The 19,169-nt window shown below is 53.6% G+C and overlaps 3 protein-coding genes across 4 annotated transcripts; 2 read left to right on the top strand and 1 right to left on the bottom strand.

The window, feature by feature from the left end:
• The first annotated feature begins 28 nt into the window (after positions 1 to 28).
• On the top strand, positions 29 to 12,609 carry LOC6610395 (dynein heavy chain 12, axonemal). Its single transcript, XM_032719635.1, has 9 exons — positions 29 to 2,170; positions 2,240 to 2,420; positions 2,477 to 5,146; positions 5,205 to 5,519; positions 5,579 to 5,821; positions 5,878 to 6,966; positions 7,029 to 10,806; positions 10,870 to 11,189; positions 11,262 to 12,609. The coding sequence occupies exons 1-9, from the start codon at positions 102 to 104 to the stop codon at positions 12,489 to 12,491; spliced, it is 11,895 nt and encodes a 3,964-aa protein (XP_032575526.1). The 5' UTR covers positions 29 to 101; the 3' UTR covers positions 12,492 to 12,609.
• Positions 12,538 to 15,506, bottom strand: LOC6610394 (DDB1- and CUL4-associated factor 8). 2 transcript variants are annotated; one of them, XM_032719640.1, is made up of 6 exons: positions 15,151 to 15,506; positions 14,538 to 15,075; positions 13,596 to 14,435; positions 13,393 to 13,535; positions 13,093 to 13,333; positions 12,538 to 13,026 (listed from the first exon to the last, which is right to left on the bottom strand). In XM_032719640.1, the coding sequence occupies exons 1-6, from the start codon at positions 15,258 to 15,260 to the stop codon at positions 12,712 to 12,714; spliced, it is 2,187 nt and encodes a 728-aa protein (XP_032575531.1). In that variant the 5' UTR covers positions 15,261 to 15,506; the 3' UTR covers positions 12,538 to 12,711. The 2 variants fall into 2 exon arrangements, with proteins under 2 accessions (XP_032575531.1, XP_032575532.1); XM_032719641.1 differs by having other exon boundaries at positions 13,596 to 14,420.
• A 458-nt stretch (positions 15,507 to 15,964) lies between these two features.
• LOC6610393 (probable chitinase 2) lies at positions 15,965 to 19,061 on the top strand. The gene is made up of 5 exons (XM_002034939.2): positions 15,965 to 16,055; positions 17,292 to 17,403; positions 17,475 to 17,639; positions 17,689 to 18,194; positions 18,290 to 19,061. The coding sequence occupies exons 2-5, from the start codon at positions 17,310 to 17,312 to the stop codon at positions 18,965 to 18,967; spliced, it is 1,443 nt and encodes a 480-aa protein (XP_002034975.2). The 5' UTR covers positions 15,965 to 16,055; positions 17,292 to 17,309; the 3' UTR covers positions 18,968 to 19,061.
• Positions 19,062 to 19,169: the final 108 nt, after the last annotated feature.

Here is a 19,169-nt window from a genome sequence, read left to right as displayed (position 1 = left end):
GAAACGAACAAACAAACACAAGTCGCCTTAGCAACAATAACTATCGGAGAATTAAATCCGATTCCTTGCATTTTGATATTCCAACCAAAGAAGGCTCGACCATGTACACCAAGAAGCTGGAGCGGATGCACCGCCCGGCCTCGGACATCACCAAGTACGACAATGAGCCGTACATGAAGAACCCGCTGCTTAAGTTCCGGATCAGCGAGGTACACGAGCGCCGTCACTATCAGTTCCTTAAGCAAAAGGCGGCGGATGTCAAGGTGCGGGTCGCCCGGCAGCAGTGGCAGCCGGAGCCAGACATGCGTCTCCTGCCCCAATCCCACTACGAGGACAACCTACGCCGGGAGGTGAGGAAGATTGTGGTGCCTCCTATGCTGCGACGCACGGAGGCCAAGATTCTGAGCTTCGCCTCGGAGCGCCTGAAGAACAAGTACCCGGAGCTGGTGCAGGCCTACATGCACGACGTCCACGAGGAGTTCAACCGACTTATGAAGGTTTACAGCATGAAGAACATCCTGCGCCATCCGGAGTTCTCTGACGAGGATCCGGCCCAGTTCGAACTGCCCCGTCCTGACATTGGCTTTCGGCGACCAGGTCGCACACAGAACTACAGCAACTTCCTGGAGAACCGGCGACGCATAGCCCAGAAGCTACTGATCCTTCAGCTCCCGCTTAGAGCCATCCTCAACATATCCGTCGGAGAACTGCCAAGATTGGCCTGTATCTTCAACTACGTCTTGGCCACTGGCGCCATGCAGCAACAGTTGGGACTGGGAGGTCGGGAGGCGCTGTCCTACAAGTTTTACCACAAGTACATCCAGAACCAACTGGACAAGGTGAACACCTTTCTGAGGTGGACCTGGTACCCAAAGATTGTGCAGGTGCTGCGCAAGCTTATGCGCAAGCGGGTAATGCCGATGAGCACATGGAAGCGGTCCTGGAACGCCATGGAGGCTCTAATGAACCGCGAGATGACCAACATGAAGATCCGCACCTTCGAGGAAATGTATCGGATGTGCAGTCACCCGCGCACAATGCCCATGATGCGCATGTCACTGGAGTGGTCCGAGTTCTCCAGTGATCTGGACACGCGGCCCAATGCCTGGTCCATCTTGCGCACCTTCGCCGAGATCGCTACTGAGATCTCGATGGTGGGCTACCGCATGGAGCCACTGCAGCCGCAGGTGCAGACACTCACATCGATGGCTGCGTACGCGAAGGTGAACGATTACCTAAAGATCGAGATGAATGAAAACTTTCTAAAGGACGTGATAGACAAGGTTCAGAACATTATCCTTCGCACTTACCAGGAGGTAATTCAGTACGTCGAGGGCTTCCGGGACAAGTACTATGCGTTGTACTCCTGGCAGGAGCGAGATGCCCTCAACCAGTTTCTGTCCGAGCCGCACGAGTTTGAGGAGTACTTTGCCCGAATCGACATGTACTACGGATTCATTCAAATGCTGCGAAGCGAGCCCGCAACCGAGTACTTCGTGATGGCCGTTATACACAACGAGCCGGCCATACTTGGCCTCCGCACCCTGGCCGAGAATCTGATCCACGAGATCACCACAATCATCATTCGGGAGCACATTAAGGCCGAGGTGGACATATGTGACGAGTTCGAGAAGATCAAGTACCGGGCCCTGGAGATCCCGAAATCAACCGAGGAGCTGCTCGAGAGTGCTGAGTACATGATCCACGTGAAGAAAGACAAGATCGCCGAGCTGACTGACCGCATCCAATACTGCCTGCAAGTGGGAACCAATATTGTGGAGCTGACTGAAATGTCCAAATACCACTTTGACCTGACCATCAAGACCATCAATTGGATCAAGGACATCAACGACATCTGCGACTATAATGCCTCACAGCAGGAGCAGTTCAAGTTTACGTTCGAGGAGCACCTGCAGGAGGTCATTAAGAAGCTAAACTCCGACATTGATGAGCTACTGCCCAAGTTGGCCGTCATTGATGACATGAGTCGACCGGACAAGTTCCGCGACAGCTATGTCATTTTGCAGAACTTCATAGACCAGCTGAAGACCTTTGACGACTACGTGGCGTGGATCAACAAGGAGGAGAAGCTCTTCAAGGTCGCCCTGACCGAGTATCCCAAGCTGGATATCATCAAAACGTTTGTTTACCCCTTTGCCGAGCTTATGAAGTAAGAGATATATCTTTAAGGAACAACCAATGATCTCATTTATAAACTTGGAACCGTTTCCATCTGTAGATGCTGTATTGAATGGCAGCGTTACTTGAGCGTGTGGAACGACGGACCCTTCGAGTACCTGGAGCCGCAGTTCGTGGAGCGAACTACAGATGACTACCTCAAGGAGTTCCAGAAGAACCAGAAGTACTACAGGGTCAAGATCAAGCAGGATCTAATCGACAATCCCGTCTGCAAATTCAAGGTGAGACCACTGGTTGAACACTGACCATTTTGTGATACACATTGACTTTCCTGCAGGGTCAAACTGAAGATCCAGATCCGGCTAAGCACCCAGTGCCCCTGCGACTGTGCACCTCGATGATACAGTCAATCAAAGACTTCACCACTGGCGTGTTTATAGTGAACACCATGTGTAATCCTGCTCTGCGCAAGCGCCACTGGAAGGAGATGTCAGAAATTGCGGGATTCGACGTAACACCCGATGCAGGGACCACACTACGCAAGATCCTCAACTCTGGCCTGGACCCGATCCTAGACCAGTTTGAAATCATCAGCATCGGAGCCAACAAAGAGCTGCAACTGTGGAACGCCCTGCAGGCTATGATCAAGGAGTGGGAGACCAGGGTATTTCCCTATGGTCCCTACAAGGAGACGGGCGTGCAGATCCTCAGCAGCTTGGATGACATTCAGGCCCTGCTGGATGACCACATTCTCAAGACGCTTGTCATGCGCGGATCGGCATTCATGAAGCCATGCGAGGAGGAGGTGCGGGCGTGGTATGAGAAGATCATGCGCGTTAATGAAACACTGGACCAGTGGGGCAAGGTGCAGGCCAACTATCTGTACCTATTGCCCATCTTCTCCTCGAAGGACATCGTGGCCCAGATGCCGGAGGAGGGTCGTCTCTTCGTCATTGTGGAGCAGACATATACCAGGAACATGGGCTTGGTCCTCCGACAACCGCTGGTGATGGAAACAGCTCCAGTTTCGGGTCTGCTGGAGTCCTTGCAGAAGGCCAATGAATTGCTGGAGGACATCGCCACCGGCGTGAGTAACTACCTGGAGAAGAAGCGTCTCTACTTCCCGCGCTTCTTCTTTCTGGCCAACGATGAAATGCTGGAGATTCTCTCAGAGACCAAAGATCCGCTGCGCGTTCTTCCCCATTTGAGCAAGTGCTTTGAGGGCATCAACAGCCTAGAGTTCGATGCGGCCAAGAACGTGCTGGCCATGATCAGCAGTGATAAGGAAACGATTGAGTTCATTGAGCAGGTGTCCACAGCGGCGGCAGGAGGAAGTGTAGAGAAGTGGCTCATCGGGGTGGAGGACGAGATGCTCAAGGCAGTGCGCTACCAGAACGAGCTATCCTTTGCCCACTATCCGAAGGTGAAGCGGCACGAGTGGGTTCTGGAGTGGCCACAGATGACGGTGCTGGCCATCTCGCAGGTGTACTGGGCATCCCGTGTCCACGGATGCCTGCGCCGAACATTTGGCGGGAATATGACCATTATGATGAACTTCTTCCAAGAGCTCTCCAAGGAGCTGAACGACATTGTGACCCTGGTGCGCTCGCCAAAGATTAGCAACCTTAACCGGATCACCATTAAGTCCCTGATCGTGATCGATGTCCACGCCAAGGACGTTTCCGAGGATCTCATCAAGAACAAGGTCAGCAGTGAGTTCGACTTCCAGTGGCTGGCCCAGATGCGATACTACTGGGAGGACGACAAGACCTGGGTAAGAATCATCAACGCCACTGTGCCCTTTGCCAACGAGTATCTGGGCAACTCGGATCGCCTGGTGATCACCCCACTGACCGATCGCTGCTACCGCACCCTGGTTGGAGCCTACCAACTGCATCTGAACGGAGCTCCGGAGGGACCTGCTGGAACGGGAAAAACGGAGACCACCAAGGATCTGGCCAAGGCTCTGGCCGTGCAGTGCAAGGTGTTCAATTGTTCCGACGGTCTGGACTACAAGGCGATGGGCAAGTTCTTCAAGGGATTGGCTTCGTGCGGTGCATGGGCGTGCTTCGACGAGTTCAACCGAATTGAGCTGGAGGTGCTCTCCGTGGTGGCGCAACAGATCCTGCTCATCATTCAAGCTGTTCGCAGCAACGCCACCAAGTTCATGTTCGAAGGTACGGAGCTGACCCTCAACCCTGCCTGCTACGTCTGCATCACCATGAATCCCGGCTATGCCGGCCGATCCGAGTTGCCGGATAATTTGAAAGTGCTCTTCCGTTCTGTGGCCATGATGGTGCCGGATTACGCCATGATCGGAGAGATCTCTCTCTACTCGTACGGCTTCGTGGATGCCCGCAAGCTGGCCGTCAAGATTGTGACCACCTACCGACTGTGTTCGGAGCAGTTGTCCAGTCAGAACCACTACGATTACGGCATGCGAGCCGTGAAAACGGTGCTCTCCGCCTGCGGCAACATCAAGAAACAGTATCCGGACGAGGTGGAGGACATCCTGTTGCTGCGAAGCTTGATCGACGTGAACCTGCCCAAATTCCTCTCCTTCGATGTTCCCCTCTTCGAGGGCATCATCTCGGACATATTCCCGGGCATCAAGTTGCCACACATCGATTACTCCCTGGTGGAGACCGAGTTCAAGCGCGTCTGCTTGGAGGAGGTCCTGGAGCCCGCACCCAGCTTTCTTCTCAAGGTCATCCAGACGTACGAAATGATTATCGTGCGGCACGGATTCATGCTGGTGGGCGAACCTCTGGCGGGCAAGTCGAAGACCCTGCAGGTCCTCGCCAAAGTCCTATCCGCGCTGAAGATCAAGGCGCCACAGAAGAGCAACTACTTTCAGCACGTTCAAATGGGCATAATGAACCCGAAGTCCATTACCATGAACCAGCTATACGGCTCCTTCGATCCGATCTCGTACGAGTGGACCGACGGTCTGGTGGCAAAGATCTTCCGCGACTTTGCCATGACGCCCACGCCGGACAGGAAGTGGGTGAGTCCTTTAAATAACCGTTCCATCTGCAATTGGAGCCAATTCCATACCATTGCAGGTCATCTTCGACGGACCCGTGGATGCCGTTTGGATTGAGAACATGAACACGGTGCTGGACGACAACAAAAAGCTGTGCCTGACCAGCGGCGAGGTGATCACCATGAGCAACGAGATGTCGATGGTGTTCGAGGTAATGGACCTGGCGCAGGCCTCGCCAGCCACCGTTTCACGCTGTGGCATGATCTACATGGAGCCTTCGACGCTCGGCTGGCGAGCCTTTGCCAAAACCTGGCTCAAGAAGGCCGATCCTCGATGGGCGGATGAGGAGGGCGTGCCCTACGTAATGGCCCTGATGCAGTGGCTTCTCCCTCCCGTAAGAACTTCTTCTCAGCCTACGAAGCTCACCTCCTGACCAAGGTTAATCAATTCCAGTGCCAGACCTTTGTACGGCGGTTCTGCAGCCAGTTTATCAAGCCTGGAGAGTTCAACTGCATGCTGACCACCTTCGACCTGTTCGACATGCAGATCGCGGAGGCGATCGAGGAGAATCCGGAGGACTACCAGAAGTATCTACAGACCTACTTCCAGGCGGCCATATTATTCGCTCTGATTTGGGGAGTGGGTGGAGTGCTAGACACCGCTTCCCGGGAGAAGTTCGACGTGTTCTTGAAAAAGGTATGGGCACTGCAAATAAACATAGTTACCTGGGTACATCGAATGTTACTCTCTAGCTTTGGGACACTGATCCTCCGCCCCCGGAACCGCTGGGCAAGATGGAGATCACTCCCCCCACAGAGGGTCTGCTGGTGGACTACGTGTTCCTGTACAAGCAGCGTGGAGCCTGGCGGTACTGGCCGGATCTCGCCAAGCGTATGGACGTCGAGGAGACCAAGACAGGTGTGATAGTGCCAACAGTGGACACCGCTCGCTACATTCACCTGCTGAAGATGCACGTGGAGCACAAGAAAAGAATGCTGCTCGTTGGACCAACGGGCACAGGCAAGACGGTCTATGTGCAGAACTACCTGATGAACAAGCTGGACAAGGAGGTGTTCGAGACGGGATTTATCACCTTCACGGTAATGATCTCGGCTAACCAGTGCCAGGATCTGCTCATATCCAAGCTGCAGAAGTGGAAGCGGGGCATCTACGGTCCGCCAAAGGGAATGCAGAGTGTGCTCTTCGTAGACGACATGAACATGCCGGTTAAGGAGGTTTATGGTGCCCAGCCGCCACTGGAGCTGCTGCGCCAATTCTTCGACTATGGCCATGTGTATGACCTGAAGGACAGCTCCAAGGTCTACATCCACAATGTCCTGATCATGGCCGCATGTGGCCTGCCCGGCGGCAGTCGCCAGGACGTCTATGCTCGCTTCCTCAACCACTTCAACGTGTATTCCATTAACACCTTTAGTGACGACAGTATGTTCCGCATATTCCTGAACGTGGCGCTGAATGGCTTCCGACGCGCTGGCCACGGACAGGATGTGTTCGTGGTGACCAACCAGATTGTGAGTGCCACGCAGAGCATCTACAAGAGCGTGCAGTCGGAGATCAGGGCCACGCCATCGAAGTCGCACTACATATTCAATCTGCGAGACATTTCACGCGTGGTGACCGGATGCACCCTGGTGCGGAAAGAGTCGGTGACGGACAAGAAGATCTTCGTGCGCGTCTGGTACCACGAGGCGATGCGCGTCTTCTACGACCGTCTGGTGGACGACGTGGATCGCAAGTGGATGTTCGAGAAGCTCAACGAGTGCCTCAAAGCTAATTTCAAGGATAAGGTGGAGACGATCTTCGATAGGTACTGCGTTCAGGTAAGTCCGATTGGATCAGTCTTTGATTTGATATAGACCTCCTAGAATCCATGACCATTCAGGGCCCTGACGAAGCGGTGTTCACCATGGAGGCGGCCAGCAACATCTTGTTCGGCGTCTACTTCGACGAGGACAGCGTGCCGGATGAGCGGCGCTACGAGGAGGTGCCCAGCGTGGAGGTGTTTCTGAACCTGGCTCTCACCAGCCTGGACGATTACAACTCGACGCGACGCAACAAAATGGACATTACCTTGTTCACCTTTGCTCTGCAGCATTTGAACCGCATATGCCGCATCATCTCCATCCAGGGAGCCAGTGCTCTGATCATAGGATTGGGGGGATCCGGGCGCCAGTCCCTGACCAAGCTGGCGACCAATATGGTGCAGACTTCGTTTTTCCAGCCGGAAATCACCAAAAACTACGGGGCCAACGACTGGCATGATGACATCAAGGCGATCTTAAAGGAGGCGGGCGGAATGAACAAGCACACCACGTTTTTGATTACCGAGAACCAGATCAAGATGGAGCTATTCCTGCAGGACATTGACTGCCTGCTGAACCAGGGCGAGGTGCCCAACATCTTCCCTATCGACGAAAAGCAGGAGGTCCTGGAAATGGTGCGTCTGGCTGCCCAGGGAGGCAATCGCAACATCGACGTCTCCGCCCTGCAGGTCTTCTCCTTCTTTGTGGACCGCTGCAAGCAGAAGCTGCACATGATCCTCAGTTTCTCGCCCATCGGAGACGCTCTCAGGACACGGGTGCGCCTTTATCCCTCGCTGGTTAACTGCTGCACCATCGACTGGTACGACAGCTGGCCCGAGGAGGCCCTGCAGATGATTGCCAAAATGTCGCTGGTTGATGTCAACGTGCCCAGTGAGGACATCAAGCTGGCCATCATGGACACCTGCCAGTACTTCCATACGACGGCTGCACGGTCTACGCGCACCTTCTGTCAGATGACGGGTCGCCACATCTACCAGACGAACGCCTCCTTCATCGAGCTGATCCGCTCCTTCCAGACGCTCATCGAGCGCAAGCAGAGTGAGACCATGTTGGCCAAGATGCGCTACATTGGAGGTTTGGATACACTGGCCCAGGCAGCCGCCGCCATCTCCATCATGCAAAGGGATCTTAATGCGCTGCAACCCAAGCTGGTGGCCCTGGCCGAATCATCCCGAAAGATGATGCTGGAGATCAACAAGGAGACGCTAGCCGCCAGCGCTGCCGCCGAGCAGGTGAAACGAGACGAAGAAGTGGCATCCGTGCAGGCCGAGGCTGCTCAGGTTCTAAAGCAGGACTGCGAACGGGATCTGGCCAAGGCCATTCCCGTCCTGGAAGATGCCCTGGCTGCATTGAACACTCTTAAGCCGGCGGACATCACACTGGTCAAGTCGATGAAGAATCCGCCGCCCGTGATTAAGCTAGTAATGGCCGCCGTCTGTGTGATCAAGGGAATTCCCGCCGAGCGCATTCCGGATCCAGCCTCTGGAAAAATGGTCCTAGACTTCTGGGGACCGAGTAAGCGTCTTCTTGGCGAGATGAACTTCCTTCCGGGCCTCAAGGAGTTCGACAAGGACAATATTCCGACAGAAATCGTTAAGCGTATCCGCAAGGAGTTCATCCCCAACAAGGACTTCGATCCACAGGTGGTGGCCAAGGCCTCGAGTGCCGCCAAGGGCCTGTGCCAGTGGATCATTGCCATGATGATGTACGACGAAGTGGCAAAGGTGGTGGCTCCCAAAAAGGCCAAGCTGGCCGGGGCCGAGAAAGAGTACGCCGACACTATGGAGTTCCTGGCACAAAAGCGTGCGTTAGCCTTGGCTCTGGAGGAAAAGGTGGCCCTGCTGAACATCGAACTAGACAAGGCCAACGCAGAGATGCAAAAGACAGAGGAGCACGCCGAGAACTGTCGCAACAAGCTGCTCCGGGCGGAGGCTCTCATTGGTGGACTGGGTGGGGAGAAGTCACGATGGAACAAGGCTGCGGAGGATCTGCAGGAGTTGTACGACCACCTGCCTGGGGATGTGCTCATCTCCTGCGGTATTATTGCCTACCTCTCCGCCGTGAATCTTCAGTATCGCTCCGAGTGCGTAAAGGATTGGTTCAAGAAGGTCACGGACCTAAAGATTCCCTGCTCCTCCCATTACTCAATCACGGATGTGCTCGGATTGGAGGTGACCATCCAGAACTGGCAGCTGGACGGACTGCCCAACGACGAGTTCTCCAGCGAGAACGCCATCATCTCGGCCAACTCCAGCCGATACAGCTTGTTTATCGACCCGCAGGCACAGGCCAACAACTGGTTGAAGAACATGGAGCGAAAGAACCGGCTGAACTGCGTCAAGTTCAACCAGAGCAACTATATGAAGGTGATCGCAGAGGCGCTGGAGTACGGAACACCCGTGATAATAGAGAACGTGCAGGAGGAGCTGGAGGTGCCACTCGATCCCATCCTGATGCGCCAGACCTTCGTTCAGGGCGGGATCAAGCACATCAGCTTGGGTGAGGCTGTGGTGCCTGTTAATCCAAACTTCCGCCTGTACATGACCTGCAATCTGCGCAATCCGCACTTTCTGCCGGAGACCTTCAACAAGGTGACCGTCATCAACTTTGCTCTCACCCAGAATGCGCTGATGGATCAGCTCCTCAGCATTGTGGTGGCCAAGGAGCGGCCGGACCTGCAGGAGCTGCGCATCACGCTCACCACGGAGGCGGCGGCCAATAAAGGAGCTCTTCGCGATGCGGAGAACATGATTTTGAAAACCCTCAGTGCTGGTGGTGATATCCTGGAGAACGAGGCAGCAATACAGATCCTTGCCGACTCCAAGGGGCTGTCCAAGGACATCGTTGAAAAGCAGGAGGCAGCCAAGGAGACCGTGGCCAAGATCGAGGCCTTCCGGCTGAACTACAAGCCCGTGGCAGTCCACTCATCCATCCTCTATTACTCGATCACAGATCTTCCCAACATTGATCCCATGTACCAATTCTCACTCAACTGGTACATTAATCTCTACATGTACTCCATTGAGACGGCCAACAAGTCCAAGGATCTGCCGCGGCGCATCAAGTTCCTGGTGGATGGCTTCACTCGGAATCTCTACAATAACGTATGCCGATCCATTTTCGAGAAGGACAAGCTGCTCTACTCCTTTATCCTCACTGCCCGTATCCTGCTGGGCACGGGTCAGGTGGAAATGCGCCACTTTGCCCACCTGGTCACCAATGCGAAGGAGTCCACGAACATACCTCCGAACCCGGATCCCAGCTGGATAACGGAGACCGTGTGGCTAAACGTGCTCCGTCTGGAGGAGCTCAAGGAGTTGCGTGGCATCGTGGACCACTTCAAGAGCCATCTGCATGCCTGGCAGGCGATCTACGACCACTCCTCCCCGGAGAAGCAACCATTGCCGCCACCTTGGCAGGATAAGACTACCGCCTTCGAGAAGATCATTGTGTTGAAGGCCCTGCGACCCGACTCTGTTTTCCTGGCGGTGCGGCTATTCATCGCCGAGAGTATCGGCGATCAGTATGTGACTCCGCCGGAGTTCGACATATCCAAGTCGTATGCTGACTCCACCGCTTTGACGCCGCTGGTGTTCATCCTCTCACCCGGAGCGGACCCACTGGGCTCCCTGCTGGCTTTCGCCGAGAAGATGGGCCAGGAGGAGACCTTTCAGAGCATTTCGCTGGGCCAGGGCCAGGGACCGATTGCCACGGCTCTGATCAAGAATGCTCAGGAGATGGGCTACTGGGTGTGCCTGCAGAACTGCCACTTGGCCGCTTCCTGGATGCCCTACCTGGAATATCTCTGGGAGAACATGGACACCTTCAACACCACGCGTAAGTGTCCTCCAATGCATATCTAAGCTATAGACTCCTAAATACCGAATGTCTTCATTGCAGCCAACTTCCGCATCTGGCTAACCGCCTATCCTACGCCACAGTTCCCGGTGACCATCCTGCAGAACGGCGTCAAAATGACCAACGAACCGCCGACCGGACTCAAGGAAAATCTTATGCGCTCTTACAACTCGGAGCCCATTAACGACTACGAGTTCTACACGGGCTGTGCCAAACAGGATCGCGCCTTCACACGGCTGCTCTACGGCATTTGCTTCTTCCATGCTGTTGTGCAGGAGCGGCGCAAGTACGGTCCACTGGGTTGGAACATAGCCTACGGATTTAACGAGTCCGATCTGCAGATCTCGGTGCTGCAGCTGAGCGTAAGTTCGATATGGATAATAATATTGTAGATATGTCCAGTGTATTTACATATGTCACCGTGCTCCCTTTAGATGCTGCTCAACCAGTATGACCACGTGCCCTACGACGCCATCTCGTATTTGACCAGCGAGTGCAACTACGGCGGAAGAGTCACGGATAACTGGGATCGCCGGCTAATCGTGACGATTTTGGCGGACTTTTGCAATGCTCAGGCGGTCTCCGACAATCGCTATAGGTTTGCCAGCGACGATCGCTACATCCTGCCCCGAAAGACGGAGCACCGCGAAATCTTGCGGTATCTGGACGAGAACCTTCCCTCGCTGGCGCCACCCGAGGTCTACGGCCTGCATGCCAACTCCGGCATAACAAGGGATCTGCAGACGACCAAGACGCTGCTCGACTCGATGATTCTTTTACTGGGAAGCGAGGCTGCGGGATCCGCCGGCGCAGGAGTTAGTGTTGAGCAGGTAATCCTGGACACACTCAAGCAAATCGAGCGCGAAATGCCGGCTGATATGGACATCGAGGCAGCGGCGGAGAAGTACCCAGTAGACTACAACGAGTCCATGAACACAGTGGTGGTGCAGGAGATGGAACGCTTTCTCAAGTTGCAGAAGGAAATCCGTACCACCTGTCGAGATTTGGCTATGGGAATCAAGGGCATCATCGTGATGACGCCCGACCTGGAGAACGTAATGACGGCTATGAAGTTCAACCGCATCCCGACCAAGTGGATGTCCAAGTCGTACCCATGCCTGAAGCCACTTGGCTCCTACGTCCAGGATCTGTACAAGCGTGTCAACTGGCTCCACGACTGGCATCATCACGGCAAGCCACCAACCTTCTGGCTGTCTGGATTCTTCTTCACGCAGGCCTTCCTCACGGGCGCCATGCAGAACTTTGCCCGAAAGTATAAAATCCCCATCGACACGCTGACCTTTGACTACGATGTGCTCAAGGTGGAGACAAAGACTTCGCCTCCGGACGACGGGGTGTACTGCAACGGACTGTACCTGGAGGGCGCTCGCTGGGAGTGGCGAGAGAACACGCTAGTAGAGCAGTTTCCCAAGGTGCTCATCTATGCCATGCCCGTAATCTTCTTCCGACCCGTCGGGCTCGTCGATGTCGTCGAGGGCTCCCGGTACCGCTGCCCGCTCTATAAGACCGCGGAGCGCAAGGGAACGCTGTCCACGACAGGTCACTCCACAAACTACGTGGTCCCTCTGCTGTTGAACACAAATGTCAAGGCATCCCACTGGGTCAAGCGGAGCGTGGCTCTCATCTGCCAGACCAGCGACTGAGCTCTATTGGCCCAAAAAAAGTATTATAAAAGTTTTTGACGCGAAATTATTCTCAATGAGCATTTATTAAACCTTGTTTAAAAATAAAATATGCGCACTTATGTGTTACGGTTACAAATTCACAGCTTCAGAAACGCTTTCTAACGTAGTTGTAATATCAAAAATTATATAATCGCCGAGGACGGCTTTCGAAGCTCGTCTACGGCTCCTCGGGGAGTGCTTACTGCGTGCGGCAGTGCAGCGTGTCCAGCGCAGCGTCCGCGGCTGCTCCCTCGTCATTTGCGTCGTCGGAGCTGTTGCTGTTGCGCCGGTGGAAGGTCGGGTTGGAAGCATTCGAGCCGTTTCTGGGACTGGAGCTGTTGTCCCGCACCCCTGTCCAAGACGTATGTCTCGGACCCAGATGCGATGCTCCTGAGCCCTGCAGGAAGCCGCGTATAAAGTACTGGAAATCGTTGATGTCGGGGGCAACACTGTCCACAAGGTTGCACCTGAAATTGCGCTGCAGCGTCTGCTTCAGTAAGTCGTCGGGGAGTTTCTGAGGAGAGTGGATTTCATTACATTTTCATACATTAAACTTGTACACATTTTCCGTTGAACCTACCCTTTCAGGTCCCTGTGGTGTCCAGATCTTGACGTCGTGCTCTAGTCCAGAGGTGGCCAGCACCGGCATCCAGGGATGCGGTTCCAGACAGTTGACTACGCCGACGTGGTCGCCCTTCATGTAGTTGATAATCGCCTCCGTGTTTTTGTCCCAGAAGAATATATTCCCGCAGTCGCTGCCGCTTACTATATACTCCGATCTGGGTCCAAAGAAGTTCACACCCTTGATGGTGCGGCTGTTGCTATGGAAAAAGAGGAGATGATAAATATCAGAACATTGGGGGAGGCATGGTGAACTTACATGTGACCCTTATAGCAGTGCAAGTAGTCGCCTCTGTTGTAGTTCTGACTGTCGAACAGGTAAATACCAGCATCGCTGTATGAGGCCAGGATTTCGCTGCCGCTGTGGTTGTACACAGCGCAAGTAATTTGCGTGATCTTGGCCTGGACACGACAAGAAAAAAGAGATTAGACTGCCTGGCCTTGGGCGCTGCACATGCTTACTTCGAGCAAATTCCTAGGGGCCATCTGGTGGAGTGCCTTCTCTAGGTTGCGCTTGTCATAGACGCGCAAAATGTCGTCGGATCCACTGACGCAGAACTCGGGCGCATAAGGATGATGTGCGATGCTGAATAGGCGCACCCGGCCACGCCCATTTTCGTCGTTATACAAGCAACGCATCAACGTGGTGGCAGCGTTGCTGGCTCGCAAATCAAAGTGCTTAACAGCTGCATCCTCGCCGGCGCTCATCAGCTCGTGGCGGTTGTGCGGCACCAAGATGATCTTGTGAACGGAATCGCTATGTATGTACAGGCGGATGGGCTTTGTGACGCCTCCGGAGGGCGGAATGACGGACCGGCGCACCTGGCCATCACGGCTGGAGGACACGATGTCCAAGCAGCCGGCGCTGTCAATAAACTTTGTCTGGAATATGTTCATATTGTGGCCGGAACGAAAGCGGTGCAGCTGCTTTTCTCTCGCCCAATCCCAGACGACGATGGTGAGATCATCGGAGCCGGAGCAAATCAAGTCGCCGGCCCGATTGAAGTTTAGGGAGTTGACGCAGCCCTCGTGGACGTTTAGCGAACTGAGCTGCGTCATCTGTTCCACAACTTGGCGGGAACCGTAGTAGCCCTGGCCGAAGCTCGAGGCCGAAGTGTGGCCGCCACGCCAGTCAATCCGGTTGATTATGTTGTGCTCCCTTTGCAACAGCTCCTGATCGTAGTTCCAAGTGTATTTGGGCTTGCACTTGCACATCATCTGATTCACTGCGGAATTCACTTTCTCGCGGTCATCGTCGTCGATGTCCTCGTTGAACTCCACCTCGTCCTGCAAGTTCTCAACCTGTTAGCAAGGATTTATAAGGTGCTCAAATCATCTTTAAAAGCTTAATTTTCAACCTCAGAATCTACACTTCTTACCATCGCTTAATGCTTAACAACTTACCTCTGTGGTTGTTTCATCTTCACTGGAAAGTGAATAGGGCACCAAGTCGTCGTTGGAGGAACTGTTGTCAGCGGACTCGGCTATATGCGGATCAGTCGCATCATCGCTGTCCTCTTCTGCGTGCTCGGTCCCCTCCTCCAGTTCTTGTTCTTGTGAATCGCTTGTGTCCGAGTAGGAGCCCACTAGCTCTATGCTGATACGACGATAGGATCGCGTGGCTGGTATGTTGCGTGGATTGAAGCGGGGTGAACTGACTTCGGAAGCTTCACCTGTCGTCGGTGAAGTAGGTGGATAGTCTTCACTGTCGCTAGGCTCGATGCCACCGGTGGCATCTGGCTCATTAGAAGCCACCACGGTGGAGGCTGCTTCCGGGGATAATTGATACACTAGATTGGAGGAGCCTGCCTGTTCTGGATCCGGCAGCTCCTCAGGCCCAACTTCATTAGCACGATGCTCCTCGGACTGCTCGCTCTCATCCTGGAGCGAGCGCTCGCCGTTATTGTTGTTAGGGGCAATTGTGTCGACAGTGTTGTCCTCACTGGTTCCCCACCGGCAAAAAATCAATGGATTATTCAAGTCGCAGAGCTTGCTCAACCAAAGACACCACACTTACCCAATCTGCGCCGCGTCTCCAGGCTCGCCATCGTTCTGGGAATCAGTGTTTCGCCTTTGGCGCTTGCAGGCGGATGCCGCTCCGTTCGCCACGGAATCCTCCACGTCCATCGCCGGTGGAGCACGTCTACAATCTCAGATCAGAATCTGCCTTCTGTCTCGCCCCGCTGGACTTTTCCTAATTTCCCGATTTTACGTTGTTTACGTTCAACTAGCAGAGATGGCACGTGCCTCACGCGCAAAATCCCGATTGACCGATAGCTGTGGCGCGACTTATCGGTCAGTTTGAAAGTCTGTGGATGGAGTATATTTGATTTGTGGGTTTAAAGTTTCAGCCTTGAAATAACCCCCACACGAGGCTTGGTGAAATGTAGAAATGCCTTGATTCCAATTTAAACTAAAGCAGAAAAGTAACTCAAGGCATAGTAGATGTATTTTTTCTAGATTCTAGTACGGAAGTTGGAAACTCTTTTCCTTAGAGAAACTCGGATATAGAGTATCCAGATAAGCAAGAAATTGCAGCATTTTTAATGTATACTATTAAATTATAGTTATAAATATATTTATTGTCAGCAAGCATGCCAGGTCTCTTCAATGGTATTCACACTTAGCAAGCCATCTCTTCGAACCTTTTTAGTTCGTTTCTCTTCGCTGTTGGCTTTATGCTGAGCACTACTTCTTCCCCGCTCCAACGCCTTGGCCTCTTGAATGACTTGGCGGAGAGTGGCATGTGGCTGGGCCGGTGGATCGGGTTCGGCATGAGCGGCTCCACAGAGCTGCGACGGAGCTGATTATATGCGCATGAGACCGAAGACGGAGAGTCGAGTTCAGTTATTAGCGAGCTGGCTTCGAGGGCGGTGCTAAGAGTTTCGTGGTCGCTAAAGCGGAAAAACAACTCCAGATCGGGTAATGAAATGAAACATGGTGCGGAGAGCCAGCGGTATGAATAAAATACGCTGGGCACGTTGACGGTTCCACATATGTGCCCTATGTGCAGCTACTTACCAGGGAGCACAGTGAATGTACTTGTTTTTATGTCACCCGAGGTTTTCTCCGCTCGTGTGTGAGTGTGCCTGTGTGCTGCTTAAGTGGCTTCCCACTTCCTCTGCTGCGCATGCCCAGCCGCAGTGCGAAAATGGCCAGCAATCCATCTGGGAGCCCATCTCCGCCCCAATGATGTTTGTTCTCGGGTTCGCGGCCTGGTTTTTTTCCTCTACATTTCGATTTCGTACCCGCGTTTTTTCGACTCGCCTCTAATCTCGTGATGAACGCCGAATTCCGGTTTGCCAGGGGCAAGCTGAGCAGCAAAATCAAATAAAAAGAAGAAAAATAAATATGCATAAGTTTGGGGGGAAAAGCCGGAAAGTGAAACCGCTCTGAGCTTTTTTTTTCCGCCCATTCCTCAGTGCGCACTTCCTATTTTCCAGCTCTCGCCACATTACCAACTCTTAAGTGCCTATTCATGCCGATCCTTATCAGACCAGAGATATCAAGGCTAGCTTGCTTCGCCTCGGAAAAGATAATAAAATGCGCTCTGGAATGGCGGCAGCATGATTCACGGTTCTGGCCGATGCACCAAAATTCGCTGGCCAGCTTCTTAAGGGCACACCGGCGAAAGTTGAGAATCAGGTTAGACTACCCACTCGAATATGACTCGAACTGGAGGGAACAAAGCGGATTCTTTGATTACATGCGTCTTGATTTCGATTTCTGAAGTAAACGATCTGTGTGACTCACTGTGCATAGTTCTTCCACAAATGTTGAACAACTTCAAAGATTCGTTTAGCAAAACAAATAGTGCAGTGTAGTTAGTTTAGCCTCTAGAATACAAATCTATTATTATTATAAACCCAAACAACTAACGATTGGTTTGAGCCACAAAAGGTGAACGAATACCTATAAATAAAAAACTGCAGCTACCTTCTAGACCCAGACATTGACTTTGGAATGCCTGGCTTTTCCGACTACATGGGTCGCTTCTTGTGCCTTTCACTTTTTCCCGTTCAATTAAGACGCCAATTGAGCTGAATTGAAATTATAAATTGTCACAACAAAGTTGCACGCAAAGCACTTAACTCGATTCTTCATTCTCCATTCTCCATTCTCGATTCTTGATTCTTGAATCCGTTTCGTCTTCGCCAGAAAACCAAGCCGCAACAGATGACGCTGAGTGGGGAAGCACCGCAGCTGTGGCTGCTCCTCCTCCTGGCCTGCACTGCGGGCAGCTTGTGGGCTTCGGTGACCGCCAGGACAGGTGAGTCTTACGCTCGGCTTAACCACAAAGGGGTGGCTCACCGCTGATTGTCCTTCGTTTTCAATTCGCAGGACCCCTGCACGACAAGGTGGTGGTTTGCTACGTTTCCACATGGGCTGTTTACCGGCCGGAGCAGGGCGCCTATGCCATCGATAACTTCGACCCCAACCTGTGCACCCATGTGGTGTACGCCTTCGCGGGCCTGGACATCACCCAGGCAGCCATCAAGTCGCTGGGTGAGTTTTCGGTTCGATTTATGCAAATTGAAAACATTGGTGTTTGCAGATCCCTGGCAGGACCTAAAGGAGGAGTACGGCAAGGGTGGCTACGAGAAAATGACGGGTCTGAAGCGCAGCCATCCGCATCTGAAGGTCAGCCTGGCCATCGGCGGCTGGAACGAGGGATCGGCCAACTACTCCACCCTGGTGGCCAACAATCTGCTGCGCGGCAGGTTCGTCAAGCAGGTGTCCAGTTTCATACGCAAGTACAACTTCGACGGGCTGGATCTGGACTGGGAGTACCCCACGCAGCGGATGGGGAAGCCCGCGGACCGCGATAACTTCGTCCTGCTGACCAAGGAGCTTCGCGAGGAGTTCGACGAGCACGGCCTGCTGCTGACCTCCGCCATCGGGGCCTCCAAGAAGGTCATCGACGAGGCCTACGATGTGCGGCAGATCGCGCGCTACCTGGACTACCTGCACATCATGTGCTACGACTATCACGGCAGCTGGGACCGCCGAGTGGGCTACAATGCTCCGCTCACGGCGCCCGCGGATGATCCGCTCAGTGTGGTGAGTGCACGTGGCTATGAATTCCTGGAATAAATGACCGATACCCTAGATTACGTAACTTAAAGAGGAACATCTCTTTTCATTTACTTTTACAGAAATTCTCCATAGACTACCTGCTGAAGCTGGGCGCCCCGCCGGAGAAGCTGGTGATGGGCCTGCCCTTCTATGGACGCACCTTCAAGACGATGGCCAGTGGATTCCTGAACGACGTCAGCGAAGGCGTAGGCTTCAAGGGACCCTACACGCGGGAGGACGGCTTCCTGGGCTACAACGAGATATGCCAAACACTGAGTAACCAGACCTCCGGATGGACGAGGGAGTGGGATCCGCAAACCAGCCAGGTGCTGGCCAAGTCCGAGCGGAACATCTTCACCCAGGAGATCAACGTGGTGACCTACGACAGCTCCCGCTCCATCGCCAACAAGGTGTTGTTCGCCATGTCCAAGCGGCTGGCGGGAGTGATGGTGTGGTCCGTGGACACGGACGACTTCCTGGGCAACTGCAAGCTGGACGAGGACACGTACGAGGACTTCCAGAAGGTGACTGCGGCGCCCAAGAGATCGAGCCAGAACTATCCCCTCCTGCGGACCATCAACGAGGCCACCATGTTGGCCGTGGACGAGCTGGCTGTGCCGGAGCCGCAGCCGGATGACTCCGAGAACGAGATCCCGCACGGCAGCATTGCGGATCGCAAGAATGCCGGCGCTTCTGTGGTCAGTCTGGGTCTCGGAATCACCGCTGTCTTCATGCTCCTGCACCGGATGGCCCAGTGAGGGATTGAGGGACTGCTCCGTTAGCCATAGTCTTAGAAACACATCACCTTGTTCACGTAGTCATTAAAGTCCAAATTGTATTTTTAAGATAAAACCTGGTTTTCCTTCGATTCTTGGGGATCATAACGCTTTGAGTAAGAATATATCATTAAAGGTATATATAGCTTCCATCGTAATTTTTAGTTATCCTTTGGTTAGCCCC

The sequence above is a fragment of the Drosophila sechellia genome, chromosome 3L (assembly GCF_004382195.2).
Source record: "Drosophila sechellia strain sech25 chromosome 3L, ASM438219v1, whole genome shotgun sequence".
In the NCBI taxonomy this organism is placed as follows: Eukaryota; Metazoa; Arthropoda; class Insecta; order Diptera; family Drosophilidae; genus Drosophila; species Drosophila sechellia.
This window is presented reverse-complemented; position numbering and strand designations above follow the sequence as displayed.

Excerpts from the sequence above, each read along its gene's own strand:
- LOC6610395 (XM_032719635.1), top strand. The coding sequence starts at position 102 with ATGTACACCAAGAAGCTGGAGCGGATGCACCGCCCGGCCTCGGACATC. Across the intron at positions 2,421-2,476 it reads ATCCCGTCTGCAAATTCAAG|GGTCAAACTGAAGATCCAGA; the intron begins GTGAGACCACTG and ends ACTTTCCTGCAG. Across the intron at positions 6,967-7,028 it reads TCGATAGGTACTGCGTTCAG|GGCCCTGACGAAGCGGTGTT; the intron begins GTAAGTCCGATT and ends ATGACCATTCAG.
- LOC6610394 (XM_032719640.1), bottom strand. The coding sequence starts at position 15,260 with ATGGACGTGGAGGATTCCGTGGCGAACGGAGCGGCATCCGCCTGCAAG. Across the intron at positions 13,536-13,595 it reads CCCCTAGGAATTTGCTCGAA|GCCAAGATCACGCAAATTAC; the intron begins GTAAGCATGTGC and ends TGTCGTGTCCAG. Across the intron at positions 13,334-13,392 it reads CACTGCTATAAGGGTCACAT|CAACAGCCGCACCATCAAGG; the intron begins GTAAGTTCACCA and ends CTTTTTCCATAG.
- LOC6610393 (XM_002034939.2), top strand. The coding sequence starts at position 17,310 with ATGACGCTGAGTGGGGAAGCACCGCAGCTGTGGCTGCTCCTCCTCCTG. Across the intron at positions 17,404-17,474 it reads TTCGGTGACCGCCAGGACAG|GACCCCTGCACGACAAGGTG; the intron begins GTGAGTCTTACG and ends TTCAATTCGCAG. Across the intron at positions 18,195-18,289 it reads CGGATGATCCGCTCAGTGTG|AAATTCTCCATAGACTACCT; the intron begins GTGAGTGCACGT and ends TTACTTTTACAG.